Source organism: Gopherus flavomarginatus, chromosome 20 (assembly GCF_025201925.1).
Source record: "Gopherus flavomarginatus isolate rGopFla2 chromosome 20, rGopFla2.mat.asm, whole genome shotgun sequence".
NCBI lineage: Eukaryota > Metazoa > Chordata > Testudines > Testudinidae > Gopherus > Gopherus flavomarginatus.
Window position 1 is genome coordinate 4,623,233 of NC_066636.1, and position 25,427 is coordinate 4,648,659.

Consider the following 25,427-nt stretch of genomic DNA (forward strand, 5'->3'; position numbering starts at 1 on the left):
GTACCAGCTCAGCTGGCATAAAATGGCTGCAGAGCAACTGCACACGGGACCCATGCAATCTCTTGCCTAACAGACAGCCCTGCTCCATTGCTAAGAAAGATCGAGAGCTCAGCACAGGGCCAGCTGGCTTCCGGTCCTCAGTGCAGCTTACCAGGGCCGGGTACAATATTCCCCACTGCTCTAAGGGTTAAGTGGCCCATATAGAGGCAGAGCTGGGCCAATAACGGGTTTTTTGGTTCACTGGCAATTTCGACAAGTTTTTGGGGGAACCGAACGGTTTTCAAATTTTCTGCAAAAAGTTCAAAAAAATTAATTTTGGGTCTAAATCCTTCAGACAAACTCAAAGTGTTTCCTTGGGGCTGGTTTTGGACCTGGGTTTTCTACAAGGAAGATTTGAAAGGGAAAGTTGTTGTGAACCAAAAAGACAGGGACATTTCCATGGTTTTATTTTTCTTCCTGAAACAAACAAGTCAGGAAAACCAGCTGGAGTTCACAAAACTTGGGACAGCTGCTGAAGCCACGGGTTTCACTGGAAAAAAAGATTTGGCTGAAAAGTTTTGTGTGTGTGCGTGTGTGACCCTTGTTACATGGGAGGCATCGTACCCGCCTTGCTGGGGGTTAGGAAGCCATGACTATCCTGGAAGATGTCCGATATGAACAGGACACTTGCCAAAGGACTGTGGCCGCTGGGACATGTACAGGCTAATCAAGTCATACGGCTGCCCAACACGCAGAGCAAAACCTGAGCGCTCATGGTAGGTGGATTTTGGCAGCTCTGGATTTATCTGAACAGAAAGAAAATGCATCTTTCAAAGAGACAAAGGCACCCAGGACTTCAGAGGGGCTTATCGACGTCGAGCTAGCACACTTCTATTCTAGGTGGAGCTAAAGGAGTCACTCCACTAACTGGCAATGGTAGAAGGCTGTTTTCCTGTGTATGGAGCTAAAGCAGTCAGTCTAATTAGAACTTCACTCTATGTAAGAAAATAAGGGAGTCATGTTGCATTTGTAGTAGATTATTATAGGGACCATCAGTAGATGACACTTAACACACACTGAACCAGAGCCTCGGTCTCTATTAGGAACTGTTGTTTCTCTACAGCCTCGCACGAGCGTCCTGTTACGAGAGACAGGCCCTGCCTCCAAGGACGTACACCCGGACAAAGGGGGGACAGAGACACAGAGAAGCAGCTCATGTTACGTGTGTCACAGTCCGCTTGCAGCCAAACACCATGAGAACCGATGCCTCAGGAAGCACCAGGGAATTCCCAGAACACCCAGCAGCACCATCAGGGCCAGGGTGATAGGCAGGCACAGGTTATTAGTACAGTTATCTGTAGAAAGAGAACATGGGGATGAGCTGGGAGATCTGTGGCTTGTGCTCCCCCCCACCTCTGCCTTGGGCCCACCCACTGATCCCCACCTCTGCCTGCTGCCCTGGTTCAAACAGGAATTAATTCAGGGCAGTCCCAGGGCCAGGGCCGGCACTTCCATTAGGCGACCCTAGGTGGTCGCCTAGGGTGCCAGGATTTGGGGGGCGGCATTTTGTGTGCTCCCCACAGGGCGCACGGGAGCTTCAGGTTCTGCTCCCGTCGCGCCGCCCAACAAGGACCTTCTGCCGACGTGCTGCGGAAAACAGCGGCAGGCAATTGAGCAGCTCAGTGACTGCCACGGTCACCTGCAGCATCTCGGCGGAGGGTCCTTCTTCGGGGGTGTGACGGGAGTGGAACTGGAAGCTCCCATGCGCCCCGTGGGGAGCACACAAAATGCCACGCCCCCCAAATTCTGCCTAGGGCGCCAGAAACCCTGGCGCCGCTCCTGCCCGTGGCTGGGGGACTGCAGACGTTGCACTAGGTGCTCACAGGATCCCTTCTGGCCTAAGAATATGTGGAGGGATCAGGCAGCTCCAATTGGCTGCCCTTTCCTCCAAGGGGAGGGAGGAGTGAGGAAGGCAACCAATCAGATGGGGATTTCATCACTGGGGGGGGAAATTAAACTAGCCCTATTAGTCTAAGCCTTTCTGCTTGGCCTCGGCCCACCCTGCGGCTAACAGGCCACAAGCCTGAACCAACCTAAGTGTTGTGCTCCCTGACAGTGGCGGCCAAAGGTTGAGACACAGGGAGGGAACAGGGGCTAAAGAGGAGGAGGGTAAAAAAGCCCCAGCAACAAGAATAATTTGCAATATGTGCCTACTGCTTTTGAAATGTAGTAACTACTTGTGTAAAGCAATCATCTAAAATGAGTAACCATGCCTCCCCCTACCCCATTTGTATGACCACCCCCACTGAGTAACTGTGCCCTGTAAGGGGCAATTGTGTAATTAGCACCTCATAAAAGGCAAAACTGTAACAGCGTTGGAAACCATCAAAAAGCCCTTAACTCAAATCGCACCCATCCACGGCAAAATTGCAAAAGAATAATGAAAAGTACCAAAAGACCTTGACTCCCTTTTTCCTAATAAGGTTACTGCTACTCAGGGGTGTGCAATTTAATTCCTAATATGGTCAATCGTTACTTAACGATGTGTAATTTGTTTGCGGTTTTAAACTTTAAAAGCTTCTGGTATACTCTGCTTCAGGGGGGCAGTTCCTAATAGCTGCTACCCCCAACGCATTGGTGTGTGTTCAGTAAAGGGGCGGCGGGCCTCAGGCTTGAGTCTCTGAACCAAAATCGATACGTGGGTGACTTTTTCCATGACACCATAGAGCACGGAGGGTGGGGGTGTGTTTCCCCTGGAGGAGGGGCTAAAAAGCCAAACACGACAAGCACAGGACGGGTGGTCAGCAGGTCTGAGCGAGCCACTAAGTCGGCTGCTGGCGCGTGCGCTGGGACCCTTTCCAGCCCGGGTACCTGGGCTGCAGGAGACGCTCAGGTGTCGGACGACGCGGGGCTGCCTGGGGCTCTCCAGGGCGCAGGTGTAGTTGCCACACCCTGTCCTGGCCAGGAGGATTTGGCTGCTCACATCACAGAGCCCGCTGAGGTCTCTCTGCAGGCTGGTGTTGCTCTCCGCCGTCACGTTGTTCCTGGCTCCGTCCAGCCACAGCACGGAGGCCTCGGGGTACCCGCCCTCCGCACGGCAGGTCAGGGTCACCTGGCTGCTCACGCTAACCTCCAGTCGGACCTCCGAATACGGGGCTGGGACACAAAGCAATGGAAGGTCTGCGGTGCTGGCTGCCAGGGCCCAGAGAAGTCATAGGCAGTTTGGTCACTGATTTCAATGGGGCCAGGTTGGCACCTCACGCTCTCCAGGAGGTGCCTGCTTACCCATCACTGCAACCTGCCTCCTCACTGAAATCTTGCCCTGCTCCGAGGTGATGTGGCAGAGATAGATGCCCTCGTCCTGGATGCGGACGCCCCTCAGTGTCAGGGACGCATTCCCCCGGGCCAGCCCCTCTGGATCCAGCTGGGTCCGGTTCCTATAAATCTGGTCTTGTCTCTCCAGCTGCTCCTTCCCGTAATAGTAACTATGAAGCACCAGGGCCTCTGCCCCTGCCTGCTCTTTCTGCCAGGTGAGGGTCAGACGCTGGAGGTTCATCCCGGGCTGGGACGGGAAGAGGCAGTTCAGAGTGATGTCCCCCTCAAACTGAGCTACAACGTCTGGTGCCAAGGTTGCTGTGCAGAGCAAAAGGCACAGGACTCAGTGGGTTCCTTATGTGTGTGTATGACGAATACAAGCTACTCCAATCCTAGCCTCTTCCAGCAGGGGGCACTGCATGATGAGAAGGCTGGATTGGTGAAGACCCACGGGCCATATAGACTGGCATCCCATCCCCATGCTTCAGAGAAAGGCATAAGACCCTGCAGTGGACAGTTATTACTTGCTCAGAGGAGGAATTTCCAATCTGTGAGTAGCTGGTGAGATGCTGTGAAGTTGAAGCACTAGACCAGTGGTCCCCAACACGGTACCTGCGGGAGCCATGGGCGCCCGCGGGGGCATCTTAATGCGCCCACGTCCTGGCCCCCAAGAGAGCACCCGCCAGCATTTTGGCAGGGACGCCTCTTGATGACACCGCTTGCCGTCGACAAGTGATGTCATCGAGAGGCATCGCCGCCGAAATTCGGGAGTGATGCCTCTCGGTGACATCACTTGTCGACAGCAAGTGGCGTCATCAAGAGGCATCGCTGCCGAAATTCGGCAGCATTTTGGTGGGCGCTCCACTGCCGTAGTGGTCCTTCAGCTAGCGCCCGCCAGCCAAAAAGGTTGGGGACCACTGCGCTAGACCCCTTCCAAACCTCCTTGAGCTTTTTTCGCCAGTGACTATTATTACACACAAAACAGCTACGTTCAAAGATGTTACAGATGCAAAGTTCAGCACTCAGAAGTTAGGAAATGCCTGTATTAAGGTTGCCTGTGTAACCTTAACTCTGTCCTTTTATTAGATAATCTTTAATCACATGCTGTTTTTTCCCTAGGGCCACAGGTGTAGTTATTGCCCCCTGCCCTGGGCGGGAGGATTTGGCTGCTCACATCACAGAGCCTGCTGGGGTCTCTCCGCAGGCTGGTGTCGCTCTCCTCTGCCACTGAGTTCCTCTGTGATGCTGGGCATGTCACTTATAGCAAACTTTTCAGAGCTGGACAGTAACTGCATGTTCCTGATTTTCTGCATGCCTGGCTTGAGAGCCTGGGGCCTGATCTGTAGAAGGACTGAGAGCTCACAGCGACAATTGAAGTCAACAGGACCTGTACTTTGAACATATTGTTACGTGGAACGTGCTGACAGCTGCTCTCAGTGGAGTATTTAATCCAAAGATAATCACTGGTTAAAGCCAGTAGCTGCCCCAAGCTCCCTACTTCAGGCTCTATTGAGGGAGCAATCAAACCCTATTATGGTTACTCCTGGGAGAATTCTGCACATGCACAGAATTTCTCCCTCCCCGCACCACACAAAATATCTTCTGCTTGAGAAGTGCTGCAGTTCTGCCTTTTGCCCACCAGAAGCTGCTGTGGCACCAGAGCAGCCATCTGCGTTCATGCTACTGGCTTTTCTGGCACCACAGTGGCTTCTGGTGGGTGAAAGGTGGGAGTGCAGCACTTCTCAAGCAGAATGTATTTTCTGGATGAAAAAAATATTCTGTGCCAGACATGAATTCTGCGTGTGCACAGTGGCGCAGAATTCCTCCAGGAGTATTTCATGCAGAGAGAGTTACATGCAAAGGACGTTACTGCACAAGGCCCGTGGAGGCTCAGAGCGAAGTGGTGTGGGCTGAGACGTTTCCCTGGGGGCAAACACAGGGGTGAGGAGATTGGGTGCATGGCCATGTGCATGGTAGGCAGGAAGCCAGGAGTTGCCAGCAGGACCGTGGGAGGAAGCAGAGAGACAGCTGTGTGACCACAGGGCTCACTGGAGGGGCAGGTGTGGGGATTTCAGAGCCAGGGAACAGCCTCCTGCTGTTTGTTCCTTCTGTGCTCTGGGAAACAGGGCCGGGGGGGGGGACACTACCTGGGAAGGAATGAGAGTCCACCGAGAACAAAGCTCACTCACGCTATCACTTCCCCTCGATAGGAATGACCCTGCCAGGCCCTGGAGCTTGGCGAGACACTCAGGCCAAAATGACAATGTTAAGTACCCTGCAAACTCAGCTCCCAGGCATCTCACATGAGGGCCGCCAAAGTGGTGCACCTTGATCTCCCAGGGCCTCAGCTGTATAATGCGGATAACACCACCACCCCCGCACCTTGCTGGGGTGTTGGGAAGATGCAGTGAATGAAGGAATGAGATGCTACAGTGAGGAAATGCCACAGAAAAGCCCACGAGGAAGTAAACAGTCCTGTCTCCAGAGCAGGGTTTGACTAACCTGCAGTGGAACAGGCCTGGGGCCACACCTGGCCCAGGGAGGATTAAACCAAGTATTGAATAGCTGCCCATTAAGTGAGCATGTCACCGTGTGCATGGAATGAGGCAGGAGGCCAGTGGCAGTGCTTTATCCTGCCATTAAAGGCTGTGTCATGATTCAGATGCACAAAGGGGCAGAGATACGGCTGCATGGGGTGACCTTAACACTGGCATTTCATACCTCTTGAGTGCGACTTTGCAAACTTAACAATGTAGCATTATGGATGTAATTTATTATTTATGTCACAGGAGCAACTTGAGTCCAAGTGACATCAGGGCCCCATCTTACCAGGCACTGCACAGACACAGTGAGCGAGAGTCCCTGCCCCAGCTGAGATCACGACCCCGTCGTGCCAGGTGCATAGACACACAGCAAGAGACAGTCCCTGCCCCTAGAGCATCCCATTCCCTAAGCTCCACAATCTCTCTCTGTATAAACATTCCGCTCTTCCCCCCACTACTGAGGCCCCGAAATCACTCACCCGCCACGGCAAAGTGGAGAATCAAGAAGGGAAGCAGCATGGACTGGGAAGAGGAGCGAACCGACATTCACCTGCAAGACAGACACCAGACTCGTGGGCTAGACCTGGGCATGAATGAAACCAGACAGTGCACCGACACCAGCTGGCCTAACCGTTCTGAGAGCTCCCAGCATCTGTGGGTGGAAGATGGGCTCCCATATCTCCCCCCAATTTCACTGGTGGTGCTCTGCTTTGCCTGGGGTGAGCCCTGCAGTACGATTCAAGCCTCATAGGGGTCCCCTTGTTGTCTGGCCAGATTAAAAGCTATGGAGCCTGTTTCCTGACTTTCATATTGGAAGCTCCCCATTGACCCCAATGGAGCTACGGCCGATTAACCCCAGCTGGATCTGGCCCCATTGACTCCAATGGAGCTACGGCCCATTGACCCCAGCTGGGATCTGGCCCCATTGACTCCAATGGAGCTACGGCCCATTGACCCCAGCTGGGATCTGGCCCCATTGACTCCATTGGAGCTACGGCCAATTGACCCCAGCTAGGATCTGGCCCCATTAACCCCAATGGAGTGACGGCCGATTGACCCCAGCTGGGATCTGACCAGAGCACTGAAGCTTTGCTAAAAAACTGCAGAGATACGATTTAGGCTGCTGGGGCTCGTTGTCTGAGGTGGAGCAGCAGCAATGTGTCCATGACAGCAGGGTGTATATTATTGTAACCCTTCTGCCCGACAGAGTTGGCAGCAACAAGGGCCAGGTTCAGTATCTAGGGGTTATGTTTCAGTAACACAATGTAAAACCGGGTTAAGCCCCCAGACAGTGACCGGGGACAATTACATACTCCTCCCCCCCAGGCACCTCTGGAGGCAATACTTCCCCTCTCGCAAGCACGGAGTCTGAGAGTAGCAAAATCCTTTTAATAAAGAGGGAAACAATGTGGCATTATGTGGGGAAACACCATAAACAGGATTCATAACACAAACCATAAGCAAAAGACCCACCTCCAAGTAAGTTTGGCAGTGTCTTTTTCCCCTCAGGGTCTCAAGTCCAGCAACCCAACAGTCACCCCCACCCACAGTTTGTCCTTGGTCAGTGCAGCCTCAGAGTTCAGAAGTTAAGCTGCAGAGTTTACCTCCCAGCCTGGGTGGAAGTGGAGGGAGGTATGGGGGCAGTTTACTTGCTCCAGTCAACAGCCAATCGCCACGCCTCTCCACGGGATTCTGCTGCAGTCTTCACCACCAGCCGTCCTGCTAGCTTTACCTCTCCGCTAGCCGTCCTGCTAGCCGCTTACAAATGTGTCTCCAGGCCCCACACACACTTACCACAGCTCTCAGTGATTTCAGCTCTTAGGAAGGTAGCTCTTTAGTGATTTCAGCTGTTAGCAGGGGGGCCCTAATGTTGGTGCACTCAGAACCACTCACCCAAAGTAAGTCTAATGCTTACACCTCATAATCAGTGATTTGAGCTTTGCAAGATGTAATAAGACTCCTAATAGAGAGTCAAAATTAGCTCCGCTATTATACAATTGAGAAAAGAAAGATCAAAGTGATATTTAGAACCTTCATGGCCAACCCACACTACTCACAATACCTCTCCCCATTCACTAGCTCTTGGAACCCATGTCCCTTGACTACAGAGAGCTACTTAGTTGAGGGCAAGTCTCTCCATCATAAAATGCCAAGTACAGTTCTACTGTCCTTGATTCACATAACCAGGATAACAAAACTTTATTACTCCTGCCCTGAAAACAAAGAGACTGAGGGTCCCACAGCAGCCAGAGTGACCATTTTGGAATGCCCATGCAACCAAGATCAGCCCCGAAGTCCTTTTCCACAGCTCACCACCAACAAATGTTGGGGTAGAGCTCATTCTGACTCTGCTTATATTATTATTCCTTATAATAATTATTATCTATTAGGTGTATTACGATAGTGCTCAGGAGCCAAAGTCATGGACTAGGATCCCACTGAACAAAACAACTGTCCTGACTGTGAGCTGACAACCTACGTCTAAGACAAGAGATAGCAGGTAAGGAGACACTATTGGGCAGCGTGATTGGCAGCGGGCTCAGGGGGCCTGTCAGGGGACGGGAATGTGGCTAGGGGTCGGGAGGGCAGTCAGGGGACAGGGAGGGTTGGATAAGGGAGTGGGATCCTGGGGGGGAGTTAGGGGTGGAGGGTCCCAGGAGGGGGTGGTCAGGGGATGAGGAGCAGGGGGGTTGGATAGGTTGGGGGTTCTGAGGGGGGCAGTCAGGGGATGGGAAGTGGGAGAGGGCGGAGAGGGGGCAGGGGCCAGGAGGCACAGCCCTCAGGCCAAAAGGTTTGCCCACCCCTGTCTTAAGTGCTCATGAGGGCACTTGTGAAGGAAATGCAAGAACTATGGACTACGGAAAGAAAAGGACAAAGGGTCTGTGATGGGGTGTGAGTGACCCACCACTGCTGCCTCCTGCTGGTCATCTTGGGGATTAGCTCCGCAGGTCAGTGTACCCTCTCCCAATGGTGCTTCACCCACCATCATGTCTGCTCCCAGACCCGCATCACTCCAGGGACCGTGGTGTCCTCTTCATGTCACGGCCCTCTGGCTGTCATCTATTCCGCCCCCTTTCAGGGTATAGTGTGGCCAACTGTCCAACCACTTCCCCAGTGGCAAGTGGAGGGGACCCAGGCCTGCTGTGCACCCAGTCCTCCATCCTTGAGCTCAGAGGAATGTCGCCCCTTGAAAAGTGCTGCTTGGAACGCTGGTGTGTAGAGCCAGCCCTGCTCTCCACCATCTCCTTGGGCTTTGCCGCTTAATTCATACAATTGCACTTACCTCTCCTTTCTCTGTAGCACAGTTCCTAGTTCCGTCCTATATTACTCCCTGTTGGAAACAAGAGAGAGACAAGCGCTGGCAACTAAAACAGCCTGGATGTCATTAAATAGACCACAGTGTTGCTAAAAACCACCCTGGTTCCATAAAGAGATCGGGCTAGTAACTTTGGGCTATTGATACAATGTTAGCTGGCAACCCTTTGAGTCATGCGTCTTGCTCTTTGCGCCACCCCCAATGCCACCCTTCTTCTGACAACTCAGTTCTCTATTAACCTCCCAGTCCTGAGCTCAAAGCTCAGTCTGCCAGAGCCATGCTCTGGGAGCAGAGAGGTCGTGTGGAGGGAACCCAGGAGAATGAGCCCGGGGATCCTAGCCCTGAAAGAAGAGTCAGCCCAGAGACATTATGGGGAAGTATCAGAGAGGTAGCCGTGTTAGTCTGGATCTGTAAAAGCAGCAAAGAGTCCTGTGGCACCTTATAGACTAATAGACGTATTAGAGCAGGAGCTTTCATGGGTGAATACCCACTTCGTCGGATGCATGCTCCAAAAAAGCTCATGCTCCAATAAGTCTGTTAGTCTATAAGGAGCCACAGGACGTTATGGGGAAGAAAACGCAAGAGAGACTGCTAGGTAGGTAGGAAGTAGTCCAGGGAAACAGCAGCAAGGGATGTAACCGTGCTGACCTTGGCTGCTGGGTACAGGGTCTCTGGGCTTCTAGCAGTGTAGAGGGAGGGCCTGGGTTCCCCATCTGGCACCGGCAAAGCAGCCTGAGTCATGAAGAGGAAGCACCCTGAGTCAGAGAGAGAGGGACTCCTGCATAAGCAACCGACGGAAAGGGGAGGCCGGCCAAAAGCCAGTTCCCAGACCCAGCCGCAAGGAAGCACTGCTGTGGTGAGTGGACCCCTGTACAGGCAGGTTTGTGGATTTTTACAGGGAGCTCCTCCCACGAGGGAGGATGTCACAGGGGGGCCCACTAAGGGATCCCCTGTGACTCATTAGCTGCCTCCAGTGGGGCCTGAGAGCGGGCCCCTGGGCTCTGCCAAGAGCCAGGCAGCAACTGGGAAGGACGAGGAATGGGAAGCAGGAACAGGGCATTCCTGCGGGTGTCACACGAGGCTGGAGAAAGGGCAGGAATTGGGAGCTGCTTGGAGAAGAGCAGAGGCAGAGAATGAAGTGATGAGAGTTGATGGGATGGGGCTGGCCAGAGGCAGGGAACCCCGCCGGGGAAAGACTCAGGCAGGGGCCCCTAGGTAAAGGGGAAGAATCAGCTCAGCCCAGGGGCAGTCCAAACCCCAGGAGCTCAGTGTTACATTCCTGGCATACACACAGACCGGTCAGATCTCACCGGGAGACTGCAACATCCTTAAGTTTAATTCTTAGACTCCAGAACTTTAACATGCAAGAACCAAAGCCAAGGAGAGAGAACATAAGAACGGCCAGACTGGGTCAGACCAAAGGGCCCATCTAGCCCAGTATCCTGTCTTCCGACAGTGGCCAATGCCAGGTACCCAGGAGGGAAGGAACAGAACAGACCAATTACTGAGGAATCCATCCTGTCGCCCATTCCCAGCTTCTGGCAAACAGAGGCCAGGGAACCATCCCTGCCCAGCCTGGCTAATGGACTTATCTAGTTCTTTTTGAACCATATTATAGTCTTGGCCTTCACCACATCCCCTGGCAATGGGTTCCACAGGTTGACTGTGCGTTGTGGGAAGAAATCCTTCCTTTTGTTTGTTTTAAATCTGCTACCTATTAATTTCATTTAATGCCTCCTAGTTTTTGTGTTATGGGAAGGAGTAAATAACACTTCCTTATTTACTTTCTCCACACCAGTCATGATCTTATAGACCTCTATCCTATCCCACCTTGGTTGTCTTTTCCAAGCTGAAAAGTCCCAGTCTTTTTAATCTCCTCATATAGAAGTTGTTCCACACCCCTGATCATTTTTGTTGCCCTTCTCTGTACCTTTTCCAATTCTAGTATATCTTTTTTGAGATGGGCAACCACATCTTCACACAGTATTGAAAATGTGGGTGTACTATGGATTTACAGAGGCAATATGATATTTTCTGCCTTATGATTCCCACCATTCTGTTCGCTTTTTTGGCTGCCGTTGCACATTGAATGGACATTTTCAGAGAACTCTCCACAACACCAAAATCTCTTTCTTGAGCAGTAACAGCTAATTTAGACCCTATCATTTTATATGTACAGTTGGGATTATGTTTTCCAATGTGCATTACTTTACATTAATCAACATTTAATTTTATCTGCCATTTTGAATTTCATTTGCCATTTTGTTGCCCAGTCACCTAGTTTTGTGAGATCCCTTTGTAGCTCTTTGTAGTTCTGCTTTGGATTTAACTATCCTGAGTAGTTTTATAACATCTGCAAATTTTGCCACCTCACTGTTTTATCCCTTTTTCCAGATCATTTATTACTATGTTGAACTGCACCGATCCAGTACAGACCTCTGGAGAACACCACTTTTGACCCCTCTCCATTCTGAAAACTGAGCGTTTTTTCCTACCCTTCGTTTCCTATCTTTTAACCAGTTACCAGTCCATGAGAGGACCTTCTCTCGTATCCCATGACAGCTTACTTTGCGTAATAGCCTTTGGTGAGAGAACTTGTCAAAGGCTTTCTGAAAATCTAAGTACACTATATCCACTGGATCACCCTTGTCCACATGCTTGTTGATCCCCCTCAAAGAATTCTAGTAGATTGGTGAGGCATGATTTCCTTTTAGAAAAACCATTTTGACTCTTCCGCAATAAATCATGTTCATCTATGTGTCTGATCATTCTGTTAGTTTCAACCAATTTGTCCAGTACTGAAGTCAGGCTTACCGGCCTGTAATTGCCAGGATCGCCTCTGGAGCCTTTTAAAAAAAATGGTGTCACATTATCCAGTCATCTTGTACAGAAGCTGATTTAAATGATAGGTTACAGACTGCAGTTAGTAGTTTTTGCAATTTCACATTTGAGTTCCTTCAGAACTCTTGGGTGATACCATCTGGTCCTGGTGATTTATTGCTGTTTAATTTATAAATTTGTTCCAAAACCTCCTCTAACAACACCTCAATCTGGGACATCCTCAGATTTCTCACCTAAAAAGAACAGCTCAAGTTTTGGAATTTCCCTCATATCCTCAGTCATGAAGACCAATGCAAAGAATTCATTGAGTTTCTCCGCAATGGCCTTATCGTCCTTGAGTGCTCTCTTATCATCTTGATCATCCAGTGGCTTCACTGGTTGTTTAGCAGGCTTCCTACTTCTGGTGTACTCAAAAAAATTTTTTTTGCTATTACTTTTTGAGTCTTTGGCTAGCGGTTCTTCAAATTCTTTTTTGGCCTTCCTAATTATATTTTTACACTTCACTTGCCAGAGTTTATGCTCCTTTCTATTTTCCTCAATAGGATTTAACGTCCACTTTTTAAAGGCCTTTTTGCCTCTAACTCCCTCTTTTACTTTGTTCTCTAGCCACGGTGGCACTTGTTTGGTTCTCTTACTATGTTTTTTTATTTGGGGCACACATTTAAAGTGAGCCTCTATTATGATGTTCTGTGCAGTTTGTCTTTTAATTTCTAACTAACTTCTGCATTTCTGAGTAGCTCCACTTTCTGAAATGAAATGCTACCGTGGTGGGCTGCTGTGGTTTGTGTCCTCCCCCCACCCAGATGTTAAATTTTATTATGTTATTGTCATTATTACCAAGTAGTTCAGCTCTATTCACCTCTTGGAGCAGATCCTGTGCTCCACTTAGGACTAAATCAAGAATTGCCTCCACCCTTGTGGGATCCAGAACTAGCTGCTCCAAGAAGCTTCATTTAAGGTGTCAAGAAACTTCATCTCTTCACCCCATCCTGAGGTGACATGTACCCAGTCGCTATGGAGATAGTTGAAATCCCCCATTATAACTGAATTTTTTATTTTTATAGCCTCTCTAATCTCCCTGAGCATTTCACAGTCACTGTCTCCATCCTAGTCAGGTGGTCGGTAATATATCCCTACTGCTATATTCTTATCATTCAAGCATGGAATTTCTATCCATAGAGATTTTATGGTGCAGTTTGGTTCATTTAAGATTTTTACTTTATTTCACTCTACACTTTCTTTCACATACAGTGACACTCTCCCACCAGCACGACCTGTTCTGTCCCTCCAATATATTTTGTACCCTGGTATTACTGTCCCACTGATTATCCTCATTCCACCAAGTTTCTGTGGTGCCTATTACATCAATATCCTCATTTAATACGAGGCACTCAAATTCACCCGTCCTATTATTTAGACTTCTAGCATTTGTATATAAGCACTTTAAAATTGTCCCTTTTTAGCTGTCTGCCATTACATGATGTAATTGAATGGATCTTTTTCATCTGACTGTTTCTCAACAGACAAAACAGGCTGCACCCCCAGCCCAGGGGCTCAATTCACCCACCTTGTTCTAGGCTGGCTCTCTGCAGACTCTGATCAAACCCTTCCCAGCAGAGCCCCCAGCCTGCCCATACGGCCAGGAACACCTCATAGAATTTAAAGTGATAGATCCCAGTTTTAACACAGTTTTCAATACACCACACTCCACAGGGGTAGGGCTCCCAGGTGACTGGGGAGGGCAACACTGTGGGAAGACCCTTGTCGAATGCCTGTGTGACAGTCCCCGGAGTGGGGATGGAGAACTGCTGCCTTTTCATTTGTCTTAGTCTGGGGATTGTGAATTGCCTTATTTCAAGGGACCAACCAAAGCCTGGAATTATATTAGTAAATTATGCCCAGAAGAGGCTTGAATGAGCCAACAGCCCTCTTCTGGGCAGAGTGGACCATCAGTATGACCCATGGTAGAAAGGGTGGGCAACTCAGTCATCCCTGGGAACAGCAGGGGAAACTGAGGCAGGACTTGCCTGTTGTGCTATAGTTGGCCATGTGGTGGTGAGCTCTGTAACAGAGGGTAAGAAGTTTATACAGGTGGAAGCACCATCACTGGTTCATTCATTCAACAAGGGAAGTGACCTTTCCTGGCTAGAGGGGACCTGGCTGCAGCAAGGAGCATGTTCTGGTGGGGAATAGAAGAGGAAGGTGCTACAATAAAAAGAAATTGTCTAGGGAAATGCACACTGGTGTGGATGTAGCATAACACGGGCGCACACACACACACAGGCTTGTGTTTTACTTTTCACTAGGCTTGGCGGGATTGTTTTTATAATTTCGATGCGTAATAGAGATGTATTTTTAAGCAGTTTGTTAGATTTGTATCCAGGGAGATGCTCACAGCTGTGTGAAATTGAGGGGAGGGAGCCCAACAAGAATGATGTCATGACAGCAGAAGCTGAGATTCAGAGTTAAAGCGATTGGAACAAACACCCCCTTGCTCTAGCTCCGCTAACACCCGCGATGTGTTTTATCTCCAGCAGCAAGTTCTCAAGCAGCATTTTCCTTACTTGACTCCTCTGCAAACATTGATTGTTATCACTGGAATTGGAAATATTTTGTCCCCAGTTCACACTGGGATGGTGAAATCAGACATTTACTGATGAAAATTCATACTTCCCCTGCCTGCTTCTCAGAGGGGCTTGAACGCACCCCCTCCCCCCAGCACCAGGGCTGGCTCTAGGTTTTTTGCTGTCCCAAGGAAAAAAAAATTTGGCCGCCTCCATCCTTTTTCTTTGGTTTTTGCACGTTTGCACTTTGCAACGTTGTTGTTGTTCTGGTTTTTTTGTTTGTTTTTGTTTTGTTTTTTACTGGGTGCGGTACTGATGCTGCACTGGGCAACGACTGCATCTGAATCTGCTTGAGCGAGGTGTATCTGCCTGAATTTCTCATTGAGACAGAGGAGCTGAAAAGCCCCGTGGGCCGCTAGAGCGCCTGAGGAACTCTTGTCGCCTGTAATGTGTGCGGCAGGAAATACAGAATAGAGAGGGACATTTCAAGAGGCTTAAATCACCACATGTTTTGCTGCCCCAGTGTCACATCTGGGTCTCTTGAAGTAAGGCTACGGGCTTGTGCAGCCGCGATTGGAGGCTGAGAGCCCTCCAAAGGGGACAGTTATCTCTTGAGATAGTCCATGGCTTTCCTGGGCACGTTCCATATTTCAGTCTTACTAGGAGCTGGGCTGCTGCTTCTGAGAGCTTTCTGCTACTTGTGCTCATTTAAAATGAGCCTGACCTTCCCCAAATCATTAACTGACATGGGTAAGGAGCGCGCTGGAGAATTGCCCGCTGTCCAACGGGTGCTAGTTCCGACACTGCCGTTCAGGGCCAGCTCCAGGGTTTTTGCCGCGTCAAGGGGGTCATGGGGGTGGGGGAAAAAAAGCCACAAGCGCGATTGGTGGCACTTCGGCGGCAGATCCACTGCACCACTTTCTTCTTCGGTAGCAATTCTGCGGCAGGTCCTTCCCTCTGAGAGGGACCGTGGGACCCACCGCTGAAGAGCCCGATGTGCCGTCCCTTCCTTTTGGCCACCAAGCACCTGCTTGCTGAGCTGGTGCCTGGAACCGGTCCTGCCCAGCACTGCTTAGAGCCACAGCTCAGCCCCTAGTGCCCAGCACTGGGCCCCTCTCCGACCTGGGCGCTGTGACCCCAGCCCTGGGAGCCCAGGAAAGCCCCGGCTCTGGACTTTGCCCCGGGGCGGGAGCAGGGGTCCAGGGGAGCGGTTACAGCCCGGGGCAGCGGGGGCAGAGCAGAAGCAAGGAAGGAAGGAATCTGACTGTACCTCCTTAGCCGGGCTGCGATCACACGTGTCCCCAGCATGAAGCCACTTACAGAAAGGAAATTGAAAGTGGGTGAAGTCTATTTATACCCCTACCCCCACTCCAACCTGCAGGCAGCTGCAGTCACATCTCTCTCCCAATCGGAGCGAGGTGACTCCGGTCCTGCAGGGGGCGCTCAGGGTCCAGCTCTCCCCCCAGCTCCCCAAATTCCAGTGAATTCTGCACTCCCAGCCCCACGTCTGCCCTTCCCCAGCCCCACAATTGCCCAGCCAGGGGCGGGTTGCCAGATTTGTACTGTATTAATAGCCCAAAGTCACTTAAAAACTAGCCCAAAAGTAGTCACACCAATTTATTGAAGCAAAGTATTGATATTAACACATTGGTCTATACATCACATAACCAATGAAAGCTTCCCTTAGATATCTAGTGCAGAACTGATGGTTTTAAAAGCAGTAATAAAAACACTAAACAATCACATTGGTATCTATGTATTTCTAATTGCATTCAGCGATGGGAGTCAATGTCCATAGTTTGTGTTGAATTAATTCAACGCGGTCTTCACTGGAAGTCGAATGCTTCTGTGGCTGGTCAGACATTTCAGCAGTGATCGGTGCAAGCAATTCTTTGTCCAAACTAGTCACAACAGATTTGGTGCCATTACAGATACGCCCTGGCCCTGCTTTCTAACCGTTCCTCTTGCATCTTGTTTCACAGTTTGGTTTATATTGTTATCTGAGAAAATAATCTTTCAGCTGCAGCGTTGCTAAAAGGCAGCGAAAGAAATGAAAGAGCAAACGCATCAAGTTCACTAAAGTCTTTGTCCCTAGTGGCAGCCGTGTGTTCGAGAACTTCAGCCCCAAACTGCTCTACTTGGTTGTCCCGAGTATGATGCTCCAGCTGTCCGAGGTGTCCACTCATTTTTGCCAGTCTAGGTGTGCAGTGTTGTAGAAGGACTTAGTACTGGCACTGACTCACTCACCTGGACAGCTGGGGGAAATCTCTGTCCCATCTGTTTCACAGACTCCAACATGAAATCTTGGCACCTACTTCTGATGTCTTGGACAAAGGGAACAGCTAGTGAGTGTTTTGAAAGTTCCAGCTGCAAAGCGACTGCACAAAGCGGTAAGTAATTTGACTCCCAGGTGATGTGGTAGTTTATCAAAGCAGTCCCGTTCTCCAAAACACCCAGTTACGGTTCCACAGCTCTCACCAGCAGGCTGTGGGAGAACGTCATCAATTCCTGCAGCAGCTTTCCTGTATTAGCACTTTCCAGCTGAAACATTTGGTTTATCCTCCAGGCTTCCTGAAGGGTTGGACGTAGGAAAATCAGGTAAACGTTGTTCACCGGATCACTGTACATAAGTGTGACGACGTGCGGGGGGGGGTTCCGTGTGTTCCAATGGTTTGCATGCAGAGGGAGGGGGACTCAGTGTCCCTGGGTGTTACTGGTTTAACGAGGTGAGAGGAGAGGGAGTTTGTTGTTACAGAGGACCGGAGAGGGAACTTGGGACCCCAGCTGATGGCCTGGAGGATGGAGACCCCAGCAACTGGTGACCCGGAGACCCAGCTCAGGAGTCACAGCCAGTTCTGGCCAGTGGAAGGACAATGGGCTGCGAAGAGAGGACCCCATGACCTGACCAGCCGGTTCCAGCCAGTGGGGGCCAGAGGAGGGCTGAGAGGAGAGAAGGCCCAGGCCACCCTGTTTACGACCCTGTTTCCCTGGAGAGAAGACAATGGACAGAGGCGGGGCTTGGGGCCAGGGATATTGGATGCCCAGCTGGGAAACAGGGGGGCTCGGGGCTGGAGAGGGGGAGCAGGCAGAGCCCACCAGGATGCAGGGGCACAGAGATGTGCTGTTCTGAGGGAGGCCAGGCTTGAGGCCCTGAAAGTTTCCTGCACTGTGTTCAACCCTCAATAAACCCTCCTGTTTTATGCTGGCTGAAAGTCTCCAGTCTAGAGAATAAGGCTGCATCAACCCCTTCGGGGGTGGAGGCCCGGGGGGTCCAGAGCGAGTGGATTCTCTAAGGGGGCCCACGGCAGAGTAGGGATGCCCAGAGAAGGGGGCAAGTGAGGCAATTTGCCCCAGGCTCCCCCCCACGAGAATGTCGGAGGCTCCCCCCCACCTTCGCCTCCCCCCTCTCCTGGAGCCTCAGTGCGTCGCATCCAGAAGTGGCCCTGGACAGAGCTAAAGCAGCGTGGCTCGGGCGGGACCTGAGCTCCTCCCGCTCAGAGCCGCACGGTAAGGGGGTGGATTCTGAGCACCTCCCGCTCAGAGCCACATGGTAAGGGGGCGGAGCCTGAGCACCTCCCGCTCAGAGCCACATGGTAAGGGGCGGAGCCTGAGCACCTCCCGCTCAGAGCCACATGGTAAGGGGCGGAGCCTGAGCACCTCCCGCTCAGAGCCACATGGTAAGGGGGCGGAGCCTGAGCACCTCCCGCTCAGAGCCACATGGTAAGGGGCGGAGCCTGAGCACCTCCCGCTCAGAGCCACATGGTAAGGGGGCGGGGCTGCGAGCTCCCATCCCGCCAGAGACAGGCCACAGCAGCGCTGTCCACAGGCCAGGGCAGCTCCTGGACATGGCGCGCTGAGGCTCCGGGAAAGGCAGGAGTAAGCAGCATGGTAAGCCCCTCTGAGATGGACACCCCCTTGACCCCCAGCTCTGAGCCCAGCCCCTCTGAGATGGACACCCCCTTGACCCCCAGCTCTGAGCCCAGCCCCTCTGAGCTGGACACCCGCCTGGCCCCCAACTCTGAGCCCAGCCCCTCTGAGCTGGACACCCCCCTGGCTCCCAACTCTGAGCCCAGCCCCTCTGAGATGGACACCCCCCTGACCCCCAGCTCTGAGCTCAGCCCCTCTGAGCTGGACATCCCCCTGGCCCCCAGGTCTGAGCCCAGCCCCTCTGAGCCGGACACCCCCTTGGCCCCCAGCTCTGAGCCCAGCCCCTCTGAGATGGACACCCCCTTGACCCCCAGCTCTAAGCCCAGCCCCTCTGAGCTGGACAACCCCCTGGCCCCCAACTCTGAGCCTAGCCCCTCTGAGACGGACACCCGCCTGACCCCCAGCTCTGAGCCCAGCCTCTCTGAGACAGACACCCCCCTGGCCCCCAACTCTGAGCCTAGCCCCTCTGAGACGGACACCCGCCTGACCCCCAGCTCTGAGCCCAGCCCCTCTGAGACGGACACCCCCCTGACCCCAGCTCTGAGCCCAGCCGATCTGATCCAGACACCCCCCTGACTCCCAGCTCTGAGCCCAGCCCCTCTGAGCCAGACACCCCCCTGTAATAACCTTAGTCCCAGATTTGGACCTTAGCGTCCAAAATCTGGGGGTTAGCATGAAAACCTCCAAGCTTAGTTACCAGCTTGGACCTGGTACCTGCTGCCACCACCCAAAAATTTAGAGTGTTTTGGGGCACTCTGGTCCCCCTGAAAAACCTTTCCTGGGGACCCCAAGACCCAAATCCCTTGAGTCTCACAACAAAGGGAAATAATCCTTTTTCCCTTCCCCCCTCCAGGTGCTCCTGGAGAGATACACAGACACAAGCTCTGTGAATCCAAACAGAGTGAATCTCCCTCTCTGTTCCCAATCCTGGAAACAAAAAGTACTTTCCTATTCCCCCAGAGGGAATGCAAAGTCAGGCTAGCAATCCAACACACAAATCTCCCCTTGATTTCTTCCTCCCACCAATTCCCTGGTGAGTACAGACTCAATTTCCCTGAAGTAAAGAAAAACTCCAACAGGTCTTAAAAGAAAGCTTTATATAAAAAGAAAGAAAAATAAGTACAAATGTTCTCTCTGTATTAGATGATACAACACAGGGTCAATTGCTTAAAAGAATATTGAATAAACAGCCTTATTCAAAAAGAATACAAATCAAAGCACTCCAGCACTTATATTTATGCAAATACCAAAGAAAAGAAACCATATAACTTACTATCTGATCTCTTTGTCCTTACACTTGGAAACAGAAGACTAGAAAATAGAACTACTTCTCCAAAGCTCAGAGAAAGCAGGCAGCCAGAAAACAAAGACCTTAGACACTCAATTCCCTCCACCCAAAGTTGAAAAAATCCGGTTTCCTGATTGGTCCTCTGGTCAGGTGCTTCAGGTGAAAGAGACATTAACCCTTAGCTATCTGTTTATGACACGCCCCCCAAATTGCAGACAGTGGGGAAGCTCACTGGCGGCGATTTCCTTCTAGAACTTGAAAATAAACAGATTAATACAACACATACACCTTTACATATACTCCTAAGTATATAACTAACAGACTTCTACATTTTAAGAACACTTTTTAAGTACTGAATTCTGGGAAACTCTCACGGGAGAGTGCATCAGCAACTTTATTAGAAGCTCCTGTGATGTGTTGAATTTCAAAATCAAAATCTTGGAGAGCTAAACTCCAACGAAGAAGTTTCTTGTTGTTCCCCTTGGCAGTATGAAGCCACTTTAGTGCAGCATGGTCAGTTTGTAGTTGGAACCGCCGTCCCCAAACATATGGGCGTAGCTTTTCCAGGGCGTACACAATGGCATAGCATTCCTTTTCACTGACTGACCAGTGACTTTCCCTCTCAGACAGTTTCTTGCTGAGAAACACGACAGGATGGAAGTTGTGATCTGTTGCTTCCTGCATGAGCACTGCTCCTATACCACGCTCAGATGCATCTGTGGTTACTAGGAATGGCTTGTCAAAGTCCGGGGCCCTGAGCACAGGGTCAGACATGAGCATCGCCTTAAGCTGGGTAAAGGCCTTTTGACACTCATCAGTCCACTTAACTGCATTTGGCTGGGTCTTTTTGGTCAGGTCGGTCAGTGGGGCAGCGATTTGGCTGTAGTGTGGTACAAATCGCCTGTAGTATCCGGCCAAGCCTAAGAAGGATTGGACCTGTTTCTTTGACCTTGGGACAGGCCACTTTTGGATAGCATCCACCTTGGCCTGTAGGGGGTTTATGGTTCCTCGACCCACCTGGTGCCCCAGGTAAGTCACTCTGTTTTGGCCTATTTGACACTTTTTGGCCTTAACAGTTAGTCCTGCCTGCCTGATGCGCTCAAAGACCTTTTCCAGGTGTAGTAGGTGTTCGGGCCAGGAGTCAGAAAAAATGGCCACATCATCGAGGTAGGCAACTGCAAATTCTCCCAGTCCAGCTAGTAGACCATCTACCAGCCTTTGGAAGGTGGCGGGTGCATTACGAAGGCCAAAAGGAAGGACATTGAATTCATACACCCCCGCATGGGTGACGAATGCTGACCTCTCCTTGGCAGGTTCATCTAGCGGTACTTGCCAGTACCCCTTGGTTAAGTCTATTGTAGAGATGAACTGGGCCCGTCCCAACTTCTCCAATAGCTCATTGGTGCGTGGCATTGGATAGTTGTCCGGACGAGTTACAGCATTTAGCTTACGGTAGTCCACGCAAAAGCGTATTTCCCCATCGGGTTTGGGTACCAGAACCACTGGAGATGCCCATGCACTGGTAGATGAGCGGATTATACCCATCTGTAGCATGTTCTGGATCTCCCGTTCTATAGCAGCTTGGGCATGAGGAGACACTCGGTAGGGTGGGGTTCTGATTGGGTGAGCATTACCTGTATCAATGGAGTGGTATGCCCGTTCAGTCCGTCCTGGGGTGGCTGAGAACAATGGGGCGAAGCTAGTGCACAGCTCCTTGATTTGTTGCCGCTGCAGACGTTCCAGGGTGGTTGAGAGGTTCACCTCTTCCACGCCACCGTCTTTTTTCCCGTCGTAGTAGACACCGTCAGGCCACTCAGCATCATCTCCCTGGACTGTAAACTGACAAACCTGTAAGTCTCTGGAATAGAAAGGCTTGAGAGAATTAACATGGTACACTTTAGGCTTTAGTGAGGAATTGGGAAATGCTATGAGGTAGTTTACAGCTCCCAGGCGCTCTTGGACCGTGAATGGCCCTTCCCATGATGCTTCCATCTTATGGGCCTGTTGCGCCTTCAAGACCATAACCTGGTCTCCTACCTTGAAGGAACGTTCTCTGGCATGTCTGTCATACCAGGCCTTTTGCTCTTCTTGAGCATCCTTTAGGTTCTCTCTAGCAAGGGCTAAAGAGTGTCGGAGGGTGCTTTGTAGGTTGCTTACAAAGTCCAGAATGTTAGTTCCTGGAGAAGGCGTAAACCCCTCCCATTGCTGCTTCACCAACTGTAATGGCCCCTTAACCTCGTGACCATACACAAGTTCAAATGGTGAAAACCCTAAACTGGGATGTGGTACAGCCCTGTAGGCAAACAGCAACTGCTGCAACACTAGGTCCCAATTATTGGAGAATTCGTTGATGAATTTTCGTATCATGGCCCCCAAAGTTCCATTGAACCTTTCAACCAGGCCATTGGTTTGATGGTGGTACGGGGTGGCAACCAAGTGATTCACCCCATGAGTTTCCCACAGTTTTTCCATGGTCCCTGCCAGGAAATTAGACCCTGAATCTGTAAGGATGTCAGAGGGCCAACCTACCCTGGCAAAGATGTCTGTTAGGGCCAGGCACACAGTGTTAGCCCTGGTGTTGCCTAGAGCTACTGCTTCCGGCCATCGGGTAGCAAAGTCCACTAAAGTCAGTACGTACTGCTTTCCTCTGGGCGTCTTTTTTGGGAAAGGGCCCAGAATATCCACAGCTACTCGCTGAAATGGGACCTCAATTATGGGGAGTGGCTGGAGAGGGGCCTTGACCTGGTCTTGAGGCTTTCCCACTCTTTGGCATACCTCACAAGACCGGACATACTTGGCAACATCCTTGCCCATCCCCTCCCAGTGGAAGGACTTCCCCAACCGGTCCTTTGTTCTGTTCACCCCAGCATGGCCACTGGGATGATCATGGGCTAAGCTTAAGAGCTTCTCCCGGTACTTAGTTGGAACCACCAACTGTTTTTGCGGCTGCCATTCTTCCCGGTGTCCACCAGAAAGAATTTCCTTGTATAAAAGTCCTTGGTCTATAACAAACCGGGATCGATTAGAAGAGCTGAGAGGCGGTGGGGTGCTCCGTGCCGCTGCCCAAGCTTTCTGAAGGCTGTCATCCGCTTCCTGCTCAGCCTGGAACTGTTCCCTTGAGGCTGGGGTCACCAGTTCTTCCTCAGACTGTGGACTTGGGCTTGGTCCCTCTGGAAGCGATGTAGGTGATGGGGTTGTTTCCGTTGCTGGTGTACCGCTCTCCGCTGGTGCACCTGAGGGTATTTCAGGCTCTGGCTGAGCCTTTTGGGTATGGCTGTCTTGTGCTTCTGCCAGTTCTGGCTAGCTGGCGCCCTCTGGCGTTGAGTTTGAAGATGGGGTTGCACTTGCTGGTGCTGGTTGCTGTTCCAGTTCCGGGCCTGGGACTGGAGATGCTGTGGCTGTTTCAGTGGTAGGCATGGAATCCGGGTCCTCTACCTCTGTCTGGGTCTCTGTGGACGGTTCAGGAACAGGAATGGGTCTGGAAGCTTGCCTGGTTTGGCTACGTGTAACCATTCCCACTCTCTTGGCCCGCCTCACCTGGTTGGCCAAGTCTTCCCCCAGTAGCATGGGGATAGGATAATTGTCATAGACTGCAAAAGTCCACATTCCTGACCAGCCTTTGTACTGGACAGGCAGTTGAGCTGTAGGCAAGTCTACAGCTTGTGACATGAAGGGGTAAATTGTAACTTTGGCCTTTGGGTTGATGAATTTGGGGTCAACGAAGGATTGGTGGATAGCTGACACTTGTGCCCCCGTGTCTCTCCACGCAGTAACCTTCTTTCCGCCCACTCTCAAATTTTCCCTTCGCTCCAAGGGTATTTGAGAGGCATCCGGGCCTGGGGATCTTGGGTGTGATGGTGGTGTAATGAATTGCACTCGCATGGTGTTCTTGGGACACTTGGCCTTGATATGTCCCAGTTCATTACACTTAAAGCATCTTCCATCTGATGGGTCACTGGGCCGAGGTGAGTTACTGGAGACTGGTGAGGTTGAAGGGTAGGGTATCTGTGGCTTTACTTGGGTGGTATGTGGGGTCTTTGGCTGTCCTCGGTTGTAGGGTTTATGGTCTGTGTGCCCCCTGGGGTAATCGTTCCCCTTGACAGTAGCTTTCTTGCTTTCTGCCAGTTCCATCCATTTGGCTCCAATCTCCCCCGCCTCAGCGATATTCTTGGGGTTTCCATCTTGTATGTACCGTGTGATGTCTTCAGGAACACCATCCAAGAACTGCTCCATTTGTATGAGGAGGTTCAGTTCTTCCAAGGTTTGAATGTTGTTTCCTGTTAGCCAGGCCTCATAGTTTTTTGCAATGTAGTAGGCGTGTTTGGGAAATGACACCTCTGGTTTCCACTTTTGGGTTCTGAAGCGCCGACGGGCATGATCTGGGGTTATCCCCATCCTGTATCTGGCCTTGGTTAGAAAAAGTTTATAGTCATTCATTTGGTGCTTAGGCATTTCAGCTGCCACCTCTGCTAAAGGTCCACTGAGCTGTGACCTCAATTCTACCATGTACTGGTCTTCGGGGATCTTGTACCCAAGACAGGCTCTTTCAAAATTTTCCAAGAAGGCCTCGGTGTCATCACCTGCCTTGTAGGTGGGAAATTTCCTGTGCTGTGGAGCAATATTTGGCACCGGGTTGTTAGGGTTGGCTGGCACATGCAGCCCAGCTTTTGCCAATTCCAGTTCATGTTTTCTCTGTTTTTCCTTCTCTTCATTCTCTTTTTGTTGTTTTTCCATTTCTTTTTGTTGTTTTTCCATTTCTTTTTGGTGCTTTTCCATTTCTCGGCGGTGCTTTTCCATTTCTCGGCGGTGGGCCACCTCTTCTTCTTCTAGTTTTCTTTTGTGTGCTGCCTCTTGGGCCGCCTGTTCTCTTTGGAAGGCTGCCAGTTTGATGCTTTCTTCCTTTTCTTTCATCTCCATCTGTCGCCTGTGTTCAGCTTCTTTGATTTGTTCTTCGGCGTCAATTTTTGCCTTAGAAGTCATGGTTCCTGTTTTCTTGTGTTGGGGTGCCCTCCGGTGTTTATCTTCTGAACTGCAGGTTCTCTGTTGCCTCCTGAAGTCTGCCTAGCAACAGTGCTTTTTTCTCTTTCTCTCTCTAGCTAATGTTCAATGAAGGGAAACCAGAAAAACCACTTTATTTGCATGCATATAAGTGCCGGTACTTGCCTCCTAATGGGAGGGCTATTGCATGACAAAAGACCCTTAACATGCAAGCCACAAACTGCGAGAGAGAGCAGAAAAAAAATTCTCTCTGGTTCCCTTTTAAAACCAACTGTTTCTCTCTGCTAAAAAGCCCTTAGCAGAGAAAAGAAAAATATAATATTCCTACTGGCTTCTGGATTCTAGTCCCACCAGCTGCCCACCATGACATAACCTTAGTCCCAGATTTGGACCTTAGCGTCCAAAATCTGGGGGTTAGCATGAAAACCTCCAAGCTTAGTTACCAGCTTGGACCTGGTACCTGCTGCCACCACCCAAAAATTTAGAGTGTTTTGGGGCACTCTGGTCCCCCTGAAAAACCTTTCCTGGGGACCCCAAGACCCAAATCCCTTGAGTCTCACAACAAAGGGAAATAATCCTTTTTCCCTTCCCCCCTCCAGGTGCTCCTGGAGAGATACACAGACACAAGCTCTGTGAATCCAAACAGAGTGAATCTC

The 25,427-nt window shown here is 50.9% G+C and overlaps 1 protein-coding gene across 4 annotated transcripts; it reads right to left on the minus strand.

Annotated features, from left to right (window-relative positions):
• Positions 1-430: 430 nt before the first annotated feature.
• Positions 431-15,883, minus strand: LOC127037976 (CD276 antigen-like). 4 transcript variants are annotated; one of them, XM_050930281.1, is made up of 5 exons: positions 15,829-15,883; positions 9,121-9,168; positions 6,317-6,420; positions 3,265-3,612; positions 1,779-3,135 (listed from the first exon to the last, which is right to left on the minus strand). In XM_050930281.1, the coding sequence occupies exons 3-5, from the start codon at positions 6,381-6,383 to the stop codon at positions 2,600-2,602; spliced, it is 951 nt and encodes a 316-aa protein (XP_050786238.1). In that variant the 5' UTR covers positions 6,384-6,420; positions 9,121-9,168; positions 15,829-15,883; the 3' UTR covers positions 1,779-2,599. The 4 variants fall into 4 exon arrangements, with proteins under 4 accessions (XP_050786240.1, XP_050786238.1, XP_050786239.1 ...); XM_050930282.1 differs by having other exon boundaries at positions 6,317-6,387; positions 15,829-15,868; XM_050930283.1 differs by lacking the exons at positions 9,121-9,168; positions 15,829-15,883 and adding an exon at positions 431-1,334 and having other exon boundaries at positions 2,851-3,135; positions 6,317-7,155.
• Between the last annotated feature and the right edge of the window lie 9,544 nt (positions 15,884-25,427).